General features: G+C 39.4%; 1 protein-coding gene across 1 annotated transcript in view; it reads right to left on the minus strand.

Moving 5' to 3' along the window:
• The window catches only part of CDH2 (cadherin 2), a 207,268-nt gene that overhangs the window by 164,337 nt on the left and 23,221 nt on the right, over positions 1-19,710 (minus strand). Inside the window, exon 2 of the mRNA XM_074340200.2 lies at positions 11,111-11,222. Within this exon, the coding sequence (XP_074196301.1) occupies positions 11,111-11,222 (112 nt within the window). The remainder of the gene's footprint in view (positions 1-11,110; positions 11,223-19,710) is intronic.

Raw genomic sequence — 19,710 nt, forward strand, 5'->3', positions numbered from 1 at the left:
TATCTAAACATAGAGAAAACGTAACTGAACTTGACTTGTGTTTCTGTCATGGAAATATATACTAAGGCCAACTATGCATGTTTGGTGGAAAACAATCTTTATTTGAATCACCTAGAGTTCACTTGTAAAAATGTATATTCTTAAGATCCAGACTTTAAAATCTAGGGTAGGCCCCAGGAATCTGCATTTTAATAAGCTCACCCCAGAGTAACTCTCAAGTATCCTAAAATCTGAAAACCAGTGATAGTGGTTTAAAAAAAGGAAGTTCAAACAAGAGAAGTTTGGAAGAGTTATTTCCTGCACTTTTTAATCCAGACACTAGAAACAAAAGTGAAACTGGAAAGAATAAAACATATAAATAATGCGGAATATGTAACAGTCAATTTCAAAGGCAGTGCAATTAAAATCTGATGACCTCATACGTTAAAGACATACTTCCTCATACTGGAAATCTTAAGCAGAGGAGAAAGGGTGCATTGTCACAAAGTATGACTGGCTCCTGGAAGGGGCCACTAAGGAAGCACGTCCTGGTGTAAACACACAAGTCTTGAAAAATGGTTGGCATTTTCAATTTCATTCTTCATACAATGCAGAGTATGAATATTAACATCAAAGATAGTATCACCTGGGGAAAAAAGTCTAAAAGACATCTTTTTTTTCAAAATAACAACAAAGTAAAGCATCCATAAGAGGAACTTAGTCCACACCGAAAAAGGAAAAATAATAGATCAAAGTATCAATGACTTTACCCTTATAAGTGGGCAAATCCCAACCGGAGTGATCCATAAAAGATTTAACAAGGAACAATTAAAGGAGCTAACTTTAGACTCCTGCAGAGACACAGTTCAAAACACAGTTACTAAAGGCCAAATATATATATATGTGGTGCTCAGATCTCTGCACACTATAAAAGATTTGCCTTTGTTCTCTGTTCTGTCAGGTTAGGGGACAACCATCTATTGACATAAAAGTTCTCAAGATGAAATTGTAACCATTATAGGTGGGTTTTGATAAGATATGTGCATTCTTGAAAACAGACAATTTTTATTTTATTAAAAGAATGAAATTTGTTTTTCAGCAGGAATCTCAAACAGCAGGAACTGGGAGGATTTAAATCCCGTGATGTACACATTCATATAGCTGCAATAGTTTACTCCATCAACTCGACAGCTTATGTCATCTAAAACTTGTACATGTTACCATATAACCCTTTGTTCACATGAGTATTTAAAATAAGTACTGGCATTGATTCCTGGGGCTACTATGCATTTGGGTTGCTGGTGGGGTCTCCAGATGGTATTGAAGTTAGGACCTTTTTGAAAAAATTTCAACTTATGGGTCTAATGTTTGAGTTCAAACATCAATTCCATAAATGCAAGATGGTTAGCAGTTCACCTGAAAAATACCCAGAAGTTTTAGTGAAAACTATGTAACAGGGACCACCAGAATGATGCCGTAGTGCCCATCGACTTTGGGCTGCATGAGAAGCTCTGTGTCCACACCAACGGTGCGAAGACTACCTCTGCAGCGTGCACAGGACACCGACAGCCCGGGCTGCGCTGTGCAGGGAACCTCAGTTTTCTCTATTTGAAAGAAAAGAGTAATAAATCAGAATGCTCAAACACCGTTTAAGAAACTGTTTGATCTGTAGCCTGCAGCAGAAAAGATTGAAGGACTCCAGGTGATTATGTTCAGGTATTTGAAGATCCGTAAATGTAAGTTCCTGCTACAGGGATTTTGCCTGTCTTGTTGACCACCCATGGCCCCATTCCTTGAAAAGGCCTGCCGCGTGACAAATGCTCAGAAAAACTTGTTGAATGAAAAATGAAAAAATAAATGACCTCAGAACATAAAAGAATATACTTGCTCTGTGTGGTGCCAAAAAAATGAAACAGGCACCAGTGGGTAAAAATCTTAGGAACATATGCTTCAGTTAAAGTTTTTAAGAAACCACTTTTTAACAGTTAGAGCTCTCCAAAGATGGAGCAGACTTTGTAAGCGAGTGATCTCCTCCTCACTTTGAGGGGAGAGAGTGGCAGTGGTATTCGTGCAGGAACTGGGTAACCATCTGTCAAGGATGCTACAGCAATGAAAACTCTGTTTACATCATCGAACACCACAAGGGTTTCATTTTTATCCTATCTGCCATTTCTGTGGAGCAAACCTTCTGCTGACATAAAATCACCAAGCTGAAATGAAGGATTTTAAACCATTTTAGGAGTGACTCAACAAAATGTGTTAGAGTGGTTCCAAGACACAGGTACATGAAAACACCTGTGGAGCTTGTCATAAGAACAGATTTCAGAGTCCCACTTAATCTCATTTCTCTACTCCATGCTATTGTCCTCGCAATTTTCTCTTTTGCAGCATCACCTTCTCCCTCCCTACTGGATTCTTTGCCATCATCATCATACAAACATGTTACTCCCATTTTTAAAAAATGCCTTCGGTTGATCCTGCTTCTCTCATTAACTACCACCAAGATTCTCTTCTTCCTTTTAAAGAAAAACATATGTTTCCAGCTGCCCTCCTCCACCTGGCTGGTGAAAACACCCACATCAGAGACATCAGTTACCTCCATGTTGCGAAATACATGGTGAATTCTCAGTCCTCATTTGAGTTGATCCTTCGGTAGCATTTGGCACAGATGATCACTCCCTCCCTTCTTGTGAAACACCCCCTCACTTGCCTTCAAAGACACCACACTCGACTGATTTTCTCCTGCCTCCCTAATGACTCTGTCTTCAATTCTTCTCTTAATCCTGATTTCCTAATACCAGAGCATCCAAAGGCTCAATACGAACCCATTTCTTTTCTTTCTTGTTTTCTCCTCTTCACACTCAGCGATTAATGCTGGGTCACGGCTCTACTTACTATTTATACACTTAGTGCTCCCTACTTTGTGGCTCAGTCCACTCCACTGAACCCCAAACCCTGGCATCTCTGATATTTACCTCTACAGATTCAAACCAAGTTCCTGATCTTCCCCATCAAAGTGATTAACATCCTTGCCATTGTTCAGACAAAATATATGGAGTCATCCTTGACTCTTCTTTTTACACACCACTGTCATGTGGGGACTCGGGTCCCACTCCCCACATAAGAACGCAGGACATGGTGAGGCCAGAAAGGAACACCAGTGGAGTCATAGATAGGGGAGTCACACCACTATATTCTTGTTGGCAGCTGGGTTGGGGGCACAGGAAGCAGGAGCCGCATGATCTGCAATCTGCCGTCTGCTTCTTTGCCAACCAACCAACCAACCAGCCACGGCTGCGTTGTTTGGTGGGTTGATTGGCAGGCAGAAAACTGGATGGTGAATTGCAGCTAGCAAGTGGGGTTAGCAAGCATGGATGGTGGATTGTGGATCGTGTGGATCCTACTTCATGTGTTTCGCCTGGCCACCAGCCAGACTGGGGTACAGGAAGACCCCCTGTTGGGGTACTGGTGGATGTTTGCTTTTGTATCTCCAACCCAGCCACCAGTGAGAATATAGTGATATGAGTTCCCTATCTGTGGCTCCGTTGGTGTTCCTTTTTGGCCTCACCATATCCTGCGTTCTTATGTGGGGAGCGGGAGCTGAGACCCTGCATGACACCACCTCTAGACTGGTAAGAGGGGCAGAGACTTAGAACGGGCTGATCCCACACCCGAATGTGGCCATTAAAAGTCGGGAGGGATATCTCGGCTGCAGAGGTCCCTCCTGGCGGAGAGAGGGGTCCCAGCCCCTCCCCATTCCAGGGTACCAGTGCCAGGGAAAGAAGTCCTCATAATTTCTGGCTTTGAAAACCACAGGAGATTGTAACTGAGTGAGACGGAGGGCAGCTGGAGTTCCAGGTGCTCCTCTAAAAGAGACGGCACATGGATTTACCGAGGGAATGACTGGCTCTGACCTCCAGTGCTGGGGCAACACCTGGAGAGGCGGCAGAGACATACGATGGGGAACTGAGTTGTCTGGCTTGGGACCGGGGCTAAAGGGACAGCTTACTCCTGAACAGAGGAACTGGCGCAGGACATTGTTTCTTTGTTGAGCCCTCCCCCTTCCCAGCGTGCAGACGCCATATCTGAGTCTCCATCTAGCTGGCTAATGCTGTTCATTTGCCACTCTCTGGTGATTTGAGACCCCACCCCAAACAACTTTTGGGCACACCCAAGCTGCTTCCAGTGGCTTTTTTGAACAAACCGCCTGCCATGACTCATGCTGTAGACTTTCCTAGGCGCTCTCAAAGGTTCTCGAAACCCAGACAAGCAGCATCTGGCTTAAGTGTTTCCTGGACCTTTGGTTGAGCAGCCCTAAGCTCGGCACTAGCAGCAGCCAGCCTTGGTTCATGGCTTGGCCTCTCAAGGGGTTCCAAGCACGTCACGGGGAGTAGCTATCTTCAGATTTCTTTGTGACTCCTGCAGGGTGGCCCCATGTAGGGAATGCGCTGCAGCTGAATGTGACCTGCAGTGGGACCCCATCAAGGTGGCCCTGGGGCTGGCGCCCTCAGTGGCCAGCTTCAAAACGAGTTGGAGCATCAATCAGCGGCCTCCAAGGACGATACACCCAAAGGGCAGACTAAGGAGGCAGCAGAGTCCTGCTGAGCCAGATCCTATTCTGTAGGGCCAGCCCCTGCACCACAACTCCTCCACTATAGTCATGGCCAGTCCTCACAACCAATGAGCTCAAGGGTTAGTCCCACCCACTGATGTGCAACAGCAGCCAAGGCTCAACTACAACAGGAGGACACACACAAACCACACAAGGGACACACCTGGAGTGAGCAGCTCAAGTGACCCAGAAGACTGTGCCACTGAGCCCACAGAACACGTAATACATAAGGCCACTCTACTAAGACTGGGAGACATAGCAGCTCTACTGAATACATAGAAACAACTCCAGGAAAGTAACCAAAATGGGGAGACAAACAAACATGTCCCAAATAAAAGAACAGAACAAAGCTCCAGAAAAAATAAATAAATAAATAAAATGGAGACGAGTAATCTACCAGACACAGAGTTCCAAACACAAAGTTCTAGATACAAAACAAGTAAGTCTTGGGGATGTAATACACCGCATAAGAAATATGGTCAATAATACTGTGATAGCGTGGCACAGTGTTAGTTGGTTGCTGGACTCATCATGGTGATCACTTTTTAGCATAGGAAATGCAATCTATAATGTGGTAATAACTCTGTATAGTGCCAGGTGGGTACTGTTCAATAACTATGATGCACACCCGAAAGTAATATAATATTGTATGTTAGCTATATTTTAATAAAAATCTTAAAGAACACACAAAAAAAGAAATATAAAATGGTTCAAATGCTGTGGAAAATAATTTGACAGTTCTTCAAAAAGTTAAACATAGAATCACTATATAACCCCTCAATTCCACACCCAGGAATATAACCCAAAGAACTGAAAACAGGTGCTCAAAAAATACACGTATGCACATGTTCATACCAGCATTATTCACAATAACCAAAAGGTGAAAACATCCCAAATGAGCATCAGCTAATGAATGGGTAAACAAATAGTCTACAAATTGTAAACAATATATATACATAACAACATATATATGTATATATATGTACACACACATACACACAATATATATGTAACAACATATATATGTATATATATATACACACACACATACATATAACAAAATGCTATTTAGCTATAAAAAAGGAATGAAGTACTGATACACGTACTATAGTGTGAATGAACCTATAAAACATTAGGCTAAGAGAAAGAAGCCAGTCACAAAGGGTTTGTGAGACAGGAGAAGCGAGGATTTGGGTGAAAATGCTTAATGGATAAGGGGTTTTACTTTGAAGTGATGAAAATTATTGGGAACTAGATTGAAGTTGCTAAATATTAAGGTGTACTAAATTCCTTTTAATGGTTCACTTTAAATTTGTTAATTTTGGTCCAAGCCACTATCTTCTCTCACCTAGATTATCACTAGCCTCCTATCTGTTCTCCTTGTCTCTTACCCTCTTTGGTTTTATCTCAACACAACAGCCAGAATGATAGGATTTTGTTGGTCAAATATTTCCTCTCCAGAAATCCCTTCAATAGCTGTTTACCTTTTCGTAGTCAAAGCCACACAACTAGCTTGTTACTGCTCTAAGCTCATGTGACTTTATCCCCTACAACTCTGCCCCTTCCTCTCCCCACTCCGGTCATACCAGGCTCCTTCAACATTCCAGACACACTCCGGCCTCAGGGCCCTTGCACTTGCTTTTTGCTCTATTTTAAATATTCTTCTCCCAGGTATCTGTAGCTCTTGGACCATCTCCAACATCAGTTCTCACTCAAATGTCTCCTACACAATGACACTTCCCCTGACCACCCCATGTAAATTGCAGAACACACTCTCTCCCTATTTCCCTTCTCTGCTTTATTTTTCTCCATAGCATTTATACCATCTAACACTCCATAAACTTTACTTATTTATTGAGTTTACTTTCTGCTCCCTACTAGATGCTTACTAGAAAGACAGAGAGAAGGGGGCTCTCACAGATTTTAAGCCATTCAGGTGTCTGCTTGCTAATGTTTTTATATGTGAACCGACTTATTATTTTATTTTTTAGCACAAACCTGGCTTGTAGTTTATGAGAGAACAGACCTCAGGTACTCAAACTATGAATAACTGCAAAAGGACTTAAAAAAAATGACAACCTAAACTGGCTTATCTTGTTTTGCAGCATTACGTTAAGAAAGCTGAACGTAAAATATATCAAAAGGCATATAAGAAATTCCAAGTGTTAAATAAAGTCTAAATGATTACAATGAAAACAAGAATGAAATTTCTTAATCTTATGTTAATCTTATATATTTAATTGCTGTTTTAAAAAAAACTGCTACAAGTATTAAATAAGAGTTCTCCACCCCTGAAAATCTACATGGCTGCATTTCATTTGTAATTCCTTAGAACTGATAGTCATCAATATCCAAGAGAACCATCTCAGTGCTTAGTTTTTTTTTTCCCCACAATCAATTGGAAATCAGTAAATTGAAAGTGGCTGGCTGACTTTATAAAAAGGATGTTTATAAACCTGCCTTCCAAATGTTTTAAAACATTTACACATTCAATAACCAAAAGAGATTTATTGAAATAAAAAATAAATTAAAACAAAAAATCGTTTCATAACAAATTAATATAAGCCTCAAATACAGCAGAACTGCCTAAAATATACATAGCTTCCCATTTCAGTAACACATGTCGCACAAAAATACTCCCATTATTTAAAAAAGTAGTGCATTTGTATAGTCCTACTAAACGAATAAAAAAGATTTCAGTGCTGTTATCTAAAGATACCATACGACAACTTTCTCCAAGCATGTTAATGCCAACAAGCTTCCATCAGTAAGTAAACTAATCTAAATCAAATTCCATCTAGTTGAAAATAATCATCATGCACTGCCCCGAGTTGGTGAGTATGAATGGATCACTGAAAATACTCTTGGTAATTGCAGGTTGCTATTTATGTGGACCAGAATTGGAGAAATTTACTTAGCAAAATGTCTAAGCATGCAGACCACCAATGCAAAACATACGGGAAAATCACTCTTGACATCCACACTGAGAACAGCCTAGATCGTCCGCAATGTCACAGTGTGCTGGTTATTTCATAGTGTCAGATACACTGCTGGTGACAGAATGAAAATTTATGATTGCAGTTATTTTATTTTCAAGTAATGTGCTACCACAAGTGATTTTTCTAGTTCAGTGGAGTGTAAGTTACACATTAAGGACCAAATATTCTTTTCCAAAGTCCAACATTTTTCTGCTTGTAAACAAGTATGCACAAAATACTAATGGTGACAATAATTGAACGATACTTTTTCATTATAGGGGTTTTGACTGCTTTAGAGTCACCAATTCCTAAATATGTCTAGTGACACACAAGTCACGGTGTTAAGTGGGGAATAAAGAAGACCAGTTCTAAGATAAACTTGCCACAAGACACATGGACAGTTAGGCTAGCTCCCGTTACCTCCCACTCTTCCCCGTGATATATACCATAATGAGTGTTTATCATCACTATCATCAGAACTAAATTAGGAATCAGGAAACCTGGGTTCTAATTCCAGATCTGTAACTAACAATCTAAAGCACTGTATAATCATGGCAAAAGTCTATAATCTATGTGAGCTCCAATTTATTTATATGTAAAATGAGGGGGATGCCAATAAATGTTTAAAATTGATCCTAACTTATAAAGGCAAACAGAAAAATACCACAGGATAAAAAAGGAATTTTTTTTTATTACTCCTGAAGGAAACAGGAACATGAAAAACATTATAAAATTAAATAGTTGAGGATATAGAAAAGAACATACTTTTGAGCCTTGTAAAGATGAGCCCTCCAAAAATGAAAAAGAAAAAATACTGCCATAGTCGACATTCCTTTTGGCCTAGTAATTCTACTTTTGAACACAAATCCCCAAAGAAAATATCCCCAAAGAAAAATCAAAGTTCTCTAAAAAAGAATCTCCATAGCAGCACTATATGTAAGAGAGAAAAATTGGAAACAACCTGTAAGTACAAAAATAGAGGCACAGTTAAACAAAATCTGGTTTTGCTAACAAAATGGAACAAAGGCCTGTATAGCCATTTTTTAAATACTGAACTATTTTCAAAAGAGTGGGAATAGTCAACATGATATAACACGAAATGTAAAGGTTAATCACAAAACAAAATACGTTTGCACTCCTTATGATTTTACCAAAAAAAAAAAAAAAAAATCTGATGAAAACCAGAGGAGAAACTGGAATGACAGTTCATTGGGTCCATTTTTTCTATAAAGTCATTGCAATGACAAAGAATAAAAGGAGGATGGGAGAAAGGTATACTCTTTAAACTATAGTCCGGGTTTTACATTTCATGCTTCTTCCATACAGCTTTTCAAATATGACTAATACTGCCTTACACCTTCATCTAATGCCGAATGTTTTTCAAGCACCTTCACAAAGATTATGTCACTGAACTGTTTGAAAAATAATCAGCATTCGTGGCATCTATAAACCAAAACGTTAAACTCTAGTACAAGGTCTAGTGTACCAGGGATGTATCCTATGAAACCATACCATACATATTGTTGGACCACTGTCTTCCTCTCCCCAACTGTCACCAATGGGAAATTAAAGGAAGCATCAAGAGTTATCAGTTACAACTTTTACGTAACTCTTGACTCTAAAGTCAACCTTAATATGACAGAACTTGCCATGAGGTAAATGCCTCGGAAACTGCTACATATTTCTTATGTACAATTACATCTTTCCTTAAACACTAAAAGTCACAGAACCATGACAAAAGTGACCACTCTGGCTGGCCCAGCATTAGTATATATAAAGTGAATGGACTTACTGTAGTCCACAGAATTCAGGAACATAATTATGGCATGATATTTGGGTTCATTATATAGATACACTAAAAACTCCCCCATAAAAAATAAAAATCTAGAATTCTTCTAAGTAACGATTCTAAGTAACGGAAGAAATATAACAAGTGACAACACTTTTGTGCAAAGGAATGTTGATGTTTCACAAAAGCCTGAGTAAGATTTCTTCCTTCAAAAAAAATTTTTGTCTACAAATCAATATTTTGAACTTTATGTTTTAAGCTTTAAGATGCTGGTGTCCTCTAACATAGTCTATGAATGACAAAGAAAAAAAAGTACTGGAGTATTATGAGAGAAACAGGTTTTTACTTTTTTTCAAGTCTAAAAATTAAAAATGGTAACAACTGAGCATACCTTACAGGTCACATAGGTCCTAGGATACCACATAATAATTCGCAGATTTAAAGAAAATAACACATGGGCAGAACTCCAAGACTTACATTAAGTTTTTAAAAATCTACACTTTCATTTGAATTAAACCTCTATTCTGTCAACCATTACTCCTAGATGAGATAGCTTTTCAGTGTTGAGACAGATTGATTTAAAATTTACTATTAAAATACCATGTAATGAGGCAGGGACAGGAAGATGTCTTAAAAAATATCAGCTTCAGAAAGATCACATAGGTAGGAGCAAATCACAATTAGAATAGAAATAAAAATAAAATGATAACCTGCACCAAAGAACCTTAGTAGCTAAGAGGCAATTTACACTTTAAAGTCCTATCTATGGTATTCTTAAGCATTGTACTACTAAGGTTTCTCAGTGCTGCAGAGACACTTCAATTAAGGCTCTGTGGTAGAGCCCTGTGTAAATTAATTAGCCGAGGTTGCACAGATTTTTCTAAAAGCAGCTCTCTCAAACAACCTCAGAGATATGCACCATTTGTGGGGAATTAGAATTTAAATACAACTTACTAATCAATTCTTCTTGCTTTCACATTTCAATGACATTTTGTGTAATGATAAATAAGTCCACGAAAATACTACTAACCAAAATTTTATTTGATTTCAATTAGAGGTAAAGGAGGGGGCTTTCAATTTTGCTTTTGATACTCAAGTTTTATTTCAGATTTTATCTAGACTTACTGGCAAGAGTCTTCTTAAGATGACTATAATGAACTTGATCCATATGGAAATAGGAGATGAGTCTATATTTGAAATGCACATATGCTACAACCAAATTAGCTATCTAGTAATTTCTATAAACAATGTCATAACAAAAATACGGATTTCATGCTCCTGCCTTGAAACGTTACCTACTAAATCTGTTCATTATAATTTAGCTAAATGTTCAAGTTTGACATGTTTTATCAAAGATAATATTATAGTAATTTGTTTAATTCAAAATACTAAGAGGATTTTGTTGTAAATAATTTTTAAAACCATCAAAAGCAGATATGTGACAAATAGTCTTCAAACTAAGTAAAATGTATGCAGAAAAATTATAAAAAATAGTTGTGTTATGGTTTCCCCTGTAAATTAAAAATGAAAGAAATCTGAGATTTTCAAGAGCTCAGGAGCCTTCCAATACTGTGTATAAGAGACTCCTGAGTTCTTCTGTAATCATAAAATAAGGTCCCTATAGTCTCATTATAGTGATTGTGAAAAATTCATACTTGCTATACCGTACAGTTGATTTAGAGACTTTTTAATGGCTAATTTGTTTTAAGAGCATAGACACTGTATGTACATATATATCTTTTGAGATAGTACCATTGAGAAGAGGCTGTCCTTCATGTACATCCTGGGATAAGACTGCACTGTAAACATCTTCAGGAAATCCAGTCTTGCATAATGCGATTCCACCAGAAGCCTCTACAGATGCCTGCAACACAAGAAAAAAAAAATGTGTGCAATGATTGCTACCTCCTTCAACCGAGAAACATTCCACTTGACTTAAAGCCTCCTTTTTTTCAACTATCATGTACAAACAACCCCTTTGTTTTCAAATGGTTACAATTAGAATGTAGAGGGCAAAGGGTTAATCTTTTTGATAACTGGAGTAGAAGAAACAAATCCCACTTGTCTCGTCCAGTAAAACCTAAATAATACACATTCTAGGTTCTTCTAAGGACTGAACATTTCCATTAAAATGGTCATTGTGACTGAAGAACTAGCAAGTGGACATGGAGGTGGGGACAGCCAAGTAGTTTGTAGCTCCATGAATTACCTTCACTAACTTAACTTTTCCAGAAAAAAGTATACATTTTAGTATGTAGATTTTTATATTCTCATCTAATTCTGACTACGAAGTTTGTTTCAGTACATACCCTGCTAATTAAAAAATGAAACTGCAATATACTTACTGCAAGCATTTCATACCAAGTAAAACCAATCAATCCAAAGTGTGTGTGTGTATCAGATATATACATACACATATGTATATATGTATGTCTACATACATACATGTATGCACATGGGTGTATACATATATACATATATACACATATATACATATATATTTACACATATATACATACATACACACATATATACATATATATAATTTGAAGGACAAGGGTTTGTTAAAAATATAAATAAAGATTAATTCAATTTTTTTTCTATACTTAAAACCTAGAAAGTAACTACCTCTTGCCCTCTCCCTCTCTATCATCACATATACAGTTAACTACCTAGAGTGCTTAAAACTCAGTCATACCAAGTGCCATCCACCTATCCCTGATGTTAGTTTCACTACTTCTTCCAGCCCTATTGACATTATAGGACAACTAGGGCTCAGTAGAACTCATGCAGCATTTGCATTAATTATAGGAAACTTTACCCTGCACTGATGGGGATCCAATACAGGAGGAGGAAGAGTGGATAGAGGCTGCGGGAGGGAGGGATTTCTGCAGCTACTGGGCCAGCATTAGGAGCAGTCTGCACTGGTGAAGAGAATCAGAAATTGCAGAGGAGAAAGGGAAGCCCCAGAAACAGAGAAACCTCAGAGCAGTCGTCTGAATGAAGCAATGCAGTGCAAGCTGCACAATGAAAGGGCTACCTGGATGATGCCTGTGAAGTTTTGCAAATACTAAAGTTGCAAAAATCCAGACTACTGATCCAGTATGCTAATCAAATTCTCATCTAACGTTCTGTTCTTCTCACATGTAAGAAAATGAAGAAAAAAATGTAAATTTGAACTTTGTTAAACAGCACACAGTATTTCATCTCAAAAAAATTATTAGGAGCAACAGTGTGATATTAGTTCAGACCCATCAAATGAGCAAAGTTTTAAGTTTGTTACTTGCAAGAAAGGATTCTGAGTATCAAGTCAAGGACACAGAGCAACCAACCCCCTTACACCGGTGTTAGTGGAAGCTGGTACAGTCACCCTGGGGTGCAACTTGGAAAATTCTAGTAAAGATGAATGTGGACATATCCTCCATAGTGGGTGTATTCCTAGGGAAAGTTTCCCATGGGTCTCCAGTCGACACTGCAGCATGGTCGTAACAGCAGGACCTGGAGACTACCACAACACCCATCAGTACGAGAATGGACTAATAAATTTTCACATAGCCAAAAAAAGGAACATTCGACAGCATTAAAATAGAAGATTTGGAACTACATCTATCCACAGGGTTACATCTCAAAACAAACAAGCAAGAAGTCAGCTTCTTTAACTTCCATGTAAGATTGAAAGAGAAATTTAATCACAAATCAACCTAGGGTTGACGATTATTTTTGGTAAATTCAAAAATCTATTTGCGCAATATTCCAAATTCAGACTGGAGACAAAACACATTGCCCTACGAATCTTGCCAGAAAATAAAAAAGCATGATTGATGACTCAATTTTTATGTATAAAGTTTAAATCCAAAAATAATGCAATGTCACTGAATATACAAATGTATATGGTAGTGATAAAACACCAAATTTAGGACAGTGACTATCCCAGAGGAGGCAACACAGGGAAGGCATGAGGAAGGATTGATTATACAGGCAGTTTTGATTTTATTTGCAGTAATTCCTTTCGTTCAACAAGAATCTAAAGCAAACACAGTAAAATGTAAAGATGTACGTAGGCACATGGGTGCAGATTCTATTATTCTCTATATGTTTTGTATGCTCTGTCTATTTCATAATAAAAAAGAGAAAATATTAGGGACTAACTGAGAAGTAAGAAGTTGGGCTTCCAACACCTCTCAAGTTCGGTACACCAGGCAATATTTAGACACTTGCCAGCTGTACATACCCGGGCACTTATCCTGGTGCTGGCACCAGGGAAGCACTCAACAAGTGAAAGCTATTGCTCTTAGCAAACCAAAACAAATAAAGGGAACTCACCAGTTCACCTTATAAAGTGGACCAATGTGTCTTAAGTCTGTATTCACTGATGGGTCAGGGATCTGCCTCTTCACCTCCAGTCCAGGTTTCTAAAGAGAGAGGCAGTGGCAGGGTTCCAACCCAGTAGGGTAGGTAGGAACAGAGCTTGCAGGGGCAGCGAGCCAGAGGCAAACAATGGGAGGAACAGCGTAGTGATCAGTGTGTTCCAAGCTGGGCATCTGGGTTAGGTACACACCCAGTGGTCAATGAACTCGAAAGACTATCGGAAAACTGCAGTCTTTTCTTTTTCTTTTTTTCCCCACTTAAAATGAAAAAGAAAAAAACCATTTAAATCGAGATATAATTGCCATATCCTACATCATTATTTTAGTTTTGAGATATAACTGACATGTAACATTATATAATATATTAGTGTCAGGTGTCAACATTATGATCCGATATTTGTATACATTGTGAAATGATGATCATGATAAGTCTAGTTAATATCCATCACCATACCTAGTAATCTTTTAACTCCACTACTAGTGTCTCGTTTTCCAGTAGATCTGCCTTAAGGTAGGGGAGTAAACAGCAATATACTCCTCATCCAAACCCACAGGAATGGAATTTCAAGGCCACATCACGTCCATCAGGAAAACTGTGAATGTTCATTTCCGAGTAGCTGTCTCCACCTTATTTCAGAAAAGGGAATTTCTGTCCTCAACATGCTACCTTTTACTCAGCCTCTCTGCCTATTTTCCTCAGCTAGGAATGAGCACCAGTCTGCATAGGGTGGCTGTGAGAATTCCTGAAACCAGGTTTGTAAAGCACATCTCTAACAAACACTGGCTGCCAAGATGTAATACCCATGGGAATCAGGTATTACTTTAGGAGATTTTCATATATGTTTTAAACAGCTGAACCTTTCCTAAATTCTTCCTCCCTATGACAAAATGGATCCACAGACTAACATGCTGTTATTAATCTATAGTATTTTCTTAAAAATGGGCTCCATGCAACTATTAAAACATATATTTTCCCTATTAATTATTAATTTCCCCTCTTAATATTCAGTCCAAAATTAACAAAATTAACATGTTGGGGAAAAAAAGCAAAAAACAGGAAGAACTTGACTGAATATCATCTCAAAAGTGGAGACACTGAAAATTTACTTCATGCCAAGCACCGTGCTGGTGCATCACTCTCTCATTTAATGCTCACAGTCACCCTCCAAGGCGGGGTTGGTCTTAGCTCTGAGATGCAGAACTGGTGACATGATCCACCTAGGGAAGCCAATTCCATTTGTGACGCCTCTGGTGACAACAGCTTTTCAGACATTGAAAGTTCTCTAGCTTGAATGTTCTCCAACAATGCCTCTCAATCCAGCATGGATACGGCCCTCAGAGGACATCTGGACACATTTTTGGTTGTCGAAAGTGGGAGTGGGGTGCTACTGGCTTCTAGTGGCAAGAGGCCAGGGATGCTCCCCGCCATCATACCATGCACAAGCTAGCCCCCACACACAGAATTATCTAGCTCAAAATGTCAACAGGGTCAAGGGTGAGATACCCTGTTGATCGCAACCCATGAAAAGGGGGTGTCCACCTTCCCTTTAACACCTCCCACAGGGGGAAATTCACTATCTCTTTAAACAGCTCACTAAACTCTTACTGGAACATCCTCCTTTCCAGAAAAACAAACGCAGCACCTGTGTCTTCCCCCAACATTAACTGGTGACTCTACCAGGCCTAAGATGAGGCTCTGGAAGTTCAAATATGAGAGAGAAGAACCCTCCCCTCAAAGAGTTCTCTGTGGTGCATGGCTGAGTTTGTGAACCACATGCGTTTTCCTAACATGTGAACAATGCAGGGGTCAGTAAACATTTTCTGTAAGAGGGGAAGACAGTAAATGTACGAGGCTTTGCAGGCCACAGAAGCTATTTATTGTAGCCGAGACATAGCAACAACCGTGTCTTTCGATAAATGATTGGATAAAGAAGATGTGGTACATATACATAATGGAATACTACTCTGCCGTAAGAAAAGATGAAATACTGCCATTTGGGACAACATGGTTGGATCTTGAGATGATCATGCTAAGCGAAACAAGTCAGACAGAAAAAGTCAAGAACCATATGATTTCACTGATATGTGGGATATAGAACTGAAAGCAACAAAGGAACAAGGCAAACAAATAAAGAAACAACACTCATAGACACAGACAATAGTTTAGTAGTGGTTAGCAGAGGGTAAGGGGGTTAGGGGGATGGTAGATGAGGGTAAAAGTGATATATAGTGATGGAAGGAGAACTGACTCTGGGTGATGAACACACAATGTGATATATAGATGATGTATTACAGAATTGTACACTTGAAACCTATGTAATTTTACTAACCATTGTCACCCTAATAAATTTTAACTTAAAAAAAAAAGAATCTCTGTTGAAATTATTCAACTAATTTGATGCAGTTCAAAAGCAGTCGTAAACAATTGTAAATGAATGAACATGGTGCTTGCTGTTCATTCTAATAAAACTTTATGAATACATAAATTTGAATTTCATTTAATTCTCAAGTGCCAAAAAATATACTTTTGATTTTTTTTAAAGCATTTAAGCATTTTAAAATATGAAAAACACTCCTGGTCATACAAAAATGGGCATCAGGACTATAGTTTGCAGATCTCTAGAATAGTTTTATATAGCACTGCTATCTCACTTAATTCTCACAGATCCTTAAGTGGGGTGAAATTATCCACATTTTACAAATGAGCGAATAAACAGGTTCTCACTTAGATGGGAATACCCAAAACCGCACATCCAGGAAGAGGAGGAGGCAGGATTCTAACCCTATCGTCTTTCTAAGCAAGTACAATAAATAATTACAATTCTTTTAAGAAACATGTACTAAGTGTTCATTTGCCACTGGAAACAGAACAAGACAGGGCCCCTGCCCTTCAGAAGTTCAAGGCTTAATGTGGGAGCAAAATAAAGAGGTGACTGCAATAGAAAGTGGAGACTGGGAGGTAGAGTATGCACAGGGCATGAGGAGAGCCCAGAGCAGGGATCTGGGGGCCTCCCAAGCAGAGCCCAGAAGTAGCCAGGCCGGGTGGGGGTGGAGGTGGGGAGGTGGCAGAAAGCCATCCCAGGCAGTCACTGCCTGAGCTAGAACAAGGCGGCAAGAAACAGCATACTGCCTGGGGAATTACAATGAGTTCAATGTCACTGGAGTCCAAGAAGCAAGGCAGGGAGTCAAAAGTTGAGGCAAGAGAGTTAACGGGGTTAGATCATAGATGGTTGGGGGCTTGGGGTTATCCTGTTGGCTTGGGGGAGCCAGGCACGAATTTCAAGCACAGGCAGATTATGTTTGATAGAGGATTCTCTGATGTTTCGTGGGAAACGTGTGTGTGTGTGGGGGGGGGGGGTGGGAGACAAGTGACAGCTGGGAGACAAGTTAGGACACAGACTTGAAGCAGGCAGGGGCTGCAGGAATGAAAAAGGGGCAGCTTGTATCAATAACACAGGCAGTTAAAACTGATAGGGCTCAGTGAGGATGAGGATTCCCGGCAGGAGGAGGGAGGGAGGAAAGGATTCCTTCCTCTTGTTTCCAGCTGAGTGACTGTGGACATAGGTGGCACACACTAAGAAAGATAATCACAAAATTATAACATCAGGAACAAAGTGCTAAAGAAGCAGAAAGAATGGGATGAAACATCTGCCCGTAGAAATCAAAGACTCCATAGCTGAAGTGACATTTAGGCTCTGTCTTTAAAGATGATTAAAACTTTGCCAGGAGAAAGAGGAGGAAGTCGAAAAGGGCATTCATCTCAGGCCAGAGGTACAACATGGACAAAGGTCCTGTTGATTCGTATTGAGCTTCCAGTCAACCCAAACAACCCCGATCTTTTTTTTACCGGGTAACTGTTAAGTCATAGCTTCCAGTATCTTTGCTACTGATTTGGGGCCCCAAGGGGCAGCACATTTACATTTAATCCTACAAGATTTGATATCAATAAATTCATAACTCCATCTAGATTTAGAAATTCCTCCTGACTTTCTGTATCAAGAGAGTCTAATGAGACATACCAATATCTTCATAAAGATTCTACTCAGATACCAAAGACAGGGCATGACACAGGCCCGGACACCACCCTCTACACAGATTCTGGAACCAAAAGTCAGGCTCTTTGAGGGGCAGTCCAAGGAGTGGTCTGGAGCCCAGATTTTCAACATGTCAGACAACCTGAGTTTGAATCCCACCCCATCACTTACTATCTGTGAGATCGCAGAGAAGTTACAGTTCCACTACCTGCACAGAATGTGTAACAAAGACAACACCCACTCTTAGGGCGGGTCTGAGGATTAAACCGAGATCATAGGTGTAAAGTACTGATGAGTGTCTGGCACATGGTGATTCAATGTGTTAGTTACTAGTAATAGTAGTATTAATACTATTATGACAATAATGAATACAACTTGTATGTCTGCCGTGCAGCCCATTAATTCCCCAACTCGTTCAGCATAGCAAGACATCTGGGACTTTTGTCTCAAATACGGATTTCTAGATCCCAACCCAAGACTCACTAAAACAGAATCTCCAGACATGTGGTGGATAAATCAGTAGATTTAACAAGTGGCCACACATCCAGCCCACATCTCCATCTCAGAAACCTTTCTGAACTCCAGATTTGACACACTTATCCTTTGCCCTAGGCTTCAGGTCTAATAACTCAGCAACCACAACAAGAAATAAAGAAACCATTATTGTTTCTGCTTGTAACACTTCCATACTGTTTCCTAGTTATTGTGTACATCTGAAAATTGAAATCGCAATCCATCCTTTCATCATTACTGGTTGGAGAATTAGGCCCCAGGTCAGCATGGAGCTATTCTTTTGTTTGAAAACCACTACTCCTTGATTTGTTTTGTTTTTAATTGGGACATTATTCCATGCCAAGGCCTTTAGTAATTCTCCTCTTCACAGCTCTGCGAAGATTATAAGCAGTCAGCAAGTGCTCTCAGCCCGTCAGGATAAAATGCATGCTGGCCAGAGGATCGGAACTCATTTAGTGCCGCTCCGCGCTCTCGCACAATCAGCTCACCTATCTTGAGTTTCAATTTCCTCTTACAAGTATTTGCTCTACTCTTCTCAGGCTAAAGATCGACCTTCTTGTCTAAAAAGGACAGAAGTGTAATAGGAGTTGAGGAGTTCTGCTTGCCTGTTAGTATTAGTCTATCCGTTCCAGTTCTGAACTTACAGCGACATCGCTTTTTGTTCTCGTTAAAATTTTTCCATAGTCAATACTGGGAGCGCTAAAGCCCCGAGCCCACTATTCTTTTAAGTTCCCGTTATCATGATTCTTTTATAGTCACCCCTGGTCATTGGCTCTGCTTTCCAATTTCCTGTAAGTCGCTCCTACCTCCAGACTCTTAAATACGACACGGAAGCCACCATGGACTGACTCTTCAATCTCTGTGCCTCTCCATCTTCTTCCTAATCAAGATCATTTATGATTACACGGTAAAAATGTCACATCTGAAATCAGCCCAAACCTAATGGAATGTCTTCTTTCTGAAGAAGGCTGCCTCACGAAAGCCTAGGCTCTGCTGGTTATCATAAACTCTTAATCAATTGGACGTTCTCCCCGAAGCATCCATCTCTTTTTTTTCCCTTCCAGATATTCTATTCTAGTAACAAAGTACTGGGAGGTAGGTTATCAAATACAGTCAACGGAGCTGAAAATCTCCTTTTCCTTTATGTTTGTTCACCTTATTCTATGTGGAAATGAAGGCAGTAATGTGTTGTCGCAGCTCTGGAGCAAACCTGTTTAGGTTTAGATCCTGTCTCCACTCCCTACTACCTGTGTAACCTTGACAAGCTATATAATTTCAGCAGCACCTCAGCTTCTCCCTCTATAATAATAATAAATAATAATAATAGCATCAGTCTCATAGGATTGCTGTGAAGCATATAAAGGGCTAAACAATAATGCCTGATTCACCACAAGACAAGGGTTAGCTATTATCATGACATTGTTGTTTTTGTTGTGGA

This window comes from Rhinolophus sinicus, chromosome 4 (genome assembly GCF_057876585.1).
Source record: "Rhinolophus sinicus isolate RSI-liver-muscle chromosome 4, RSI-T2T, whole genome shotgun sequence".
Lineage (NCBI taxonomy): Eukaryota > Metazoa > Chordata > Mammalia > Chiroptera > Rhinolophidae > Rhinolophus > Rhinolophus sinicus.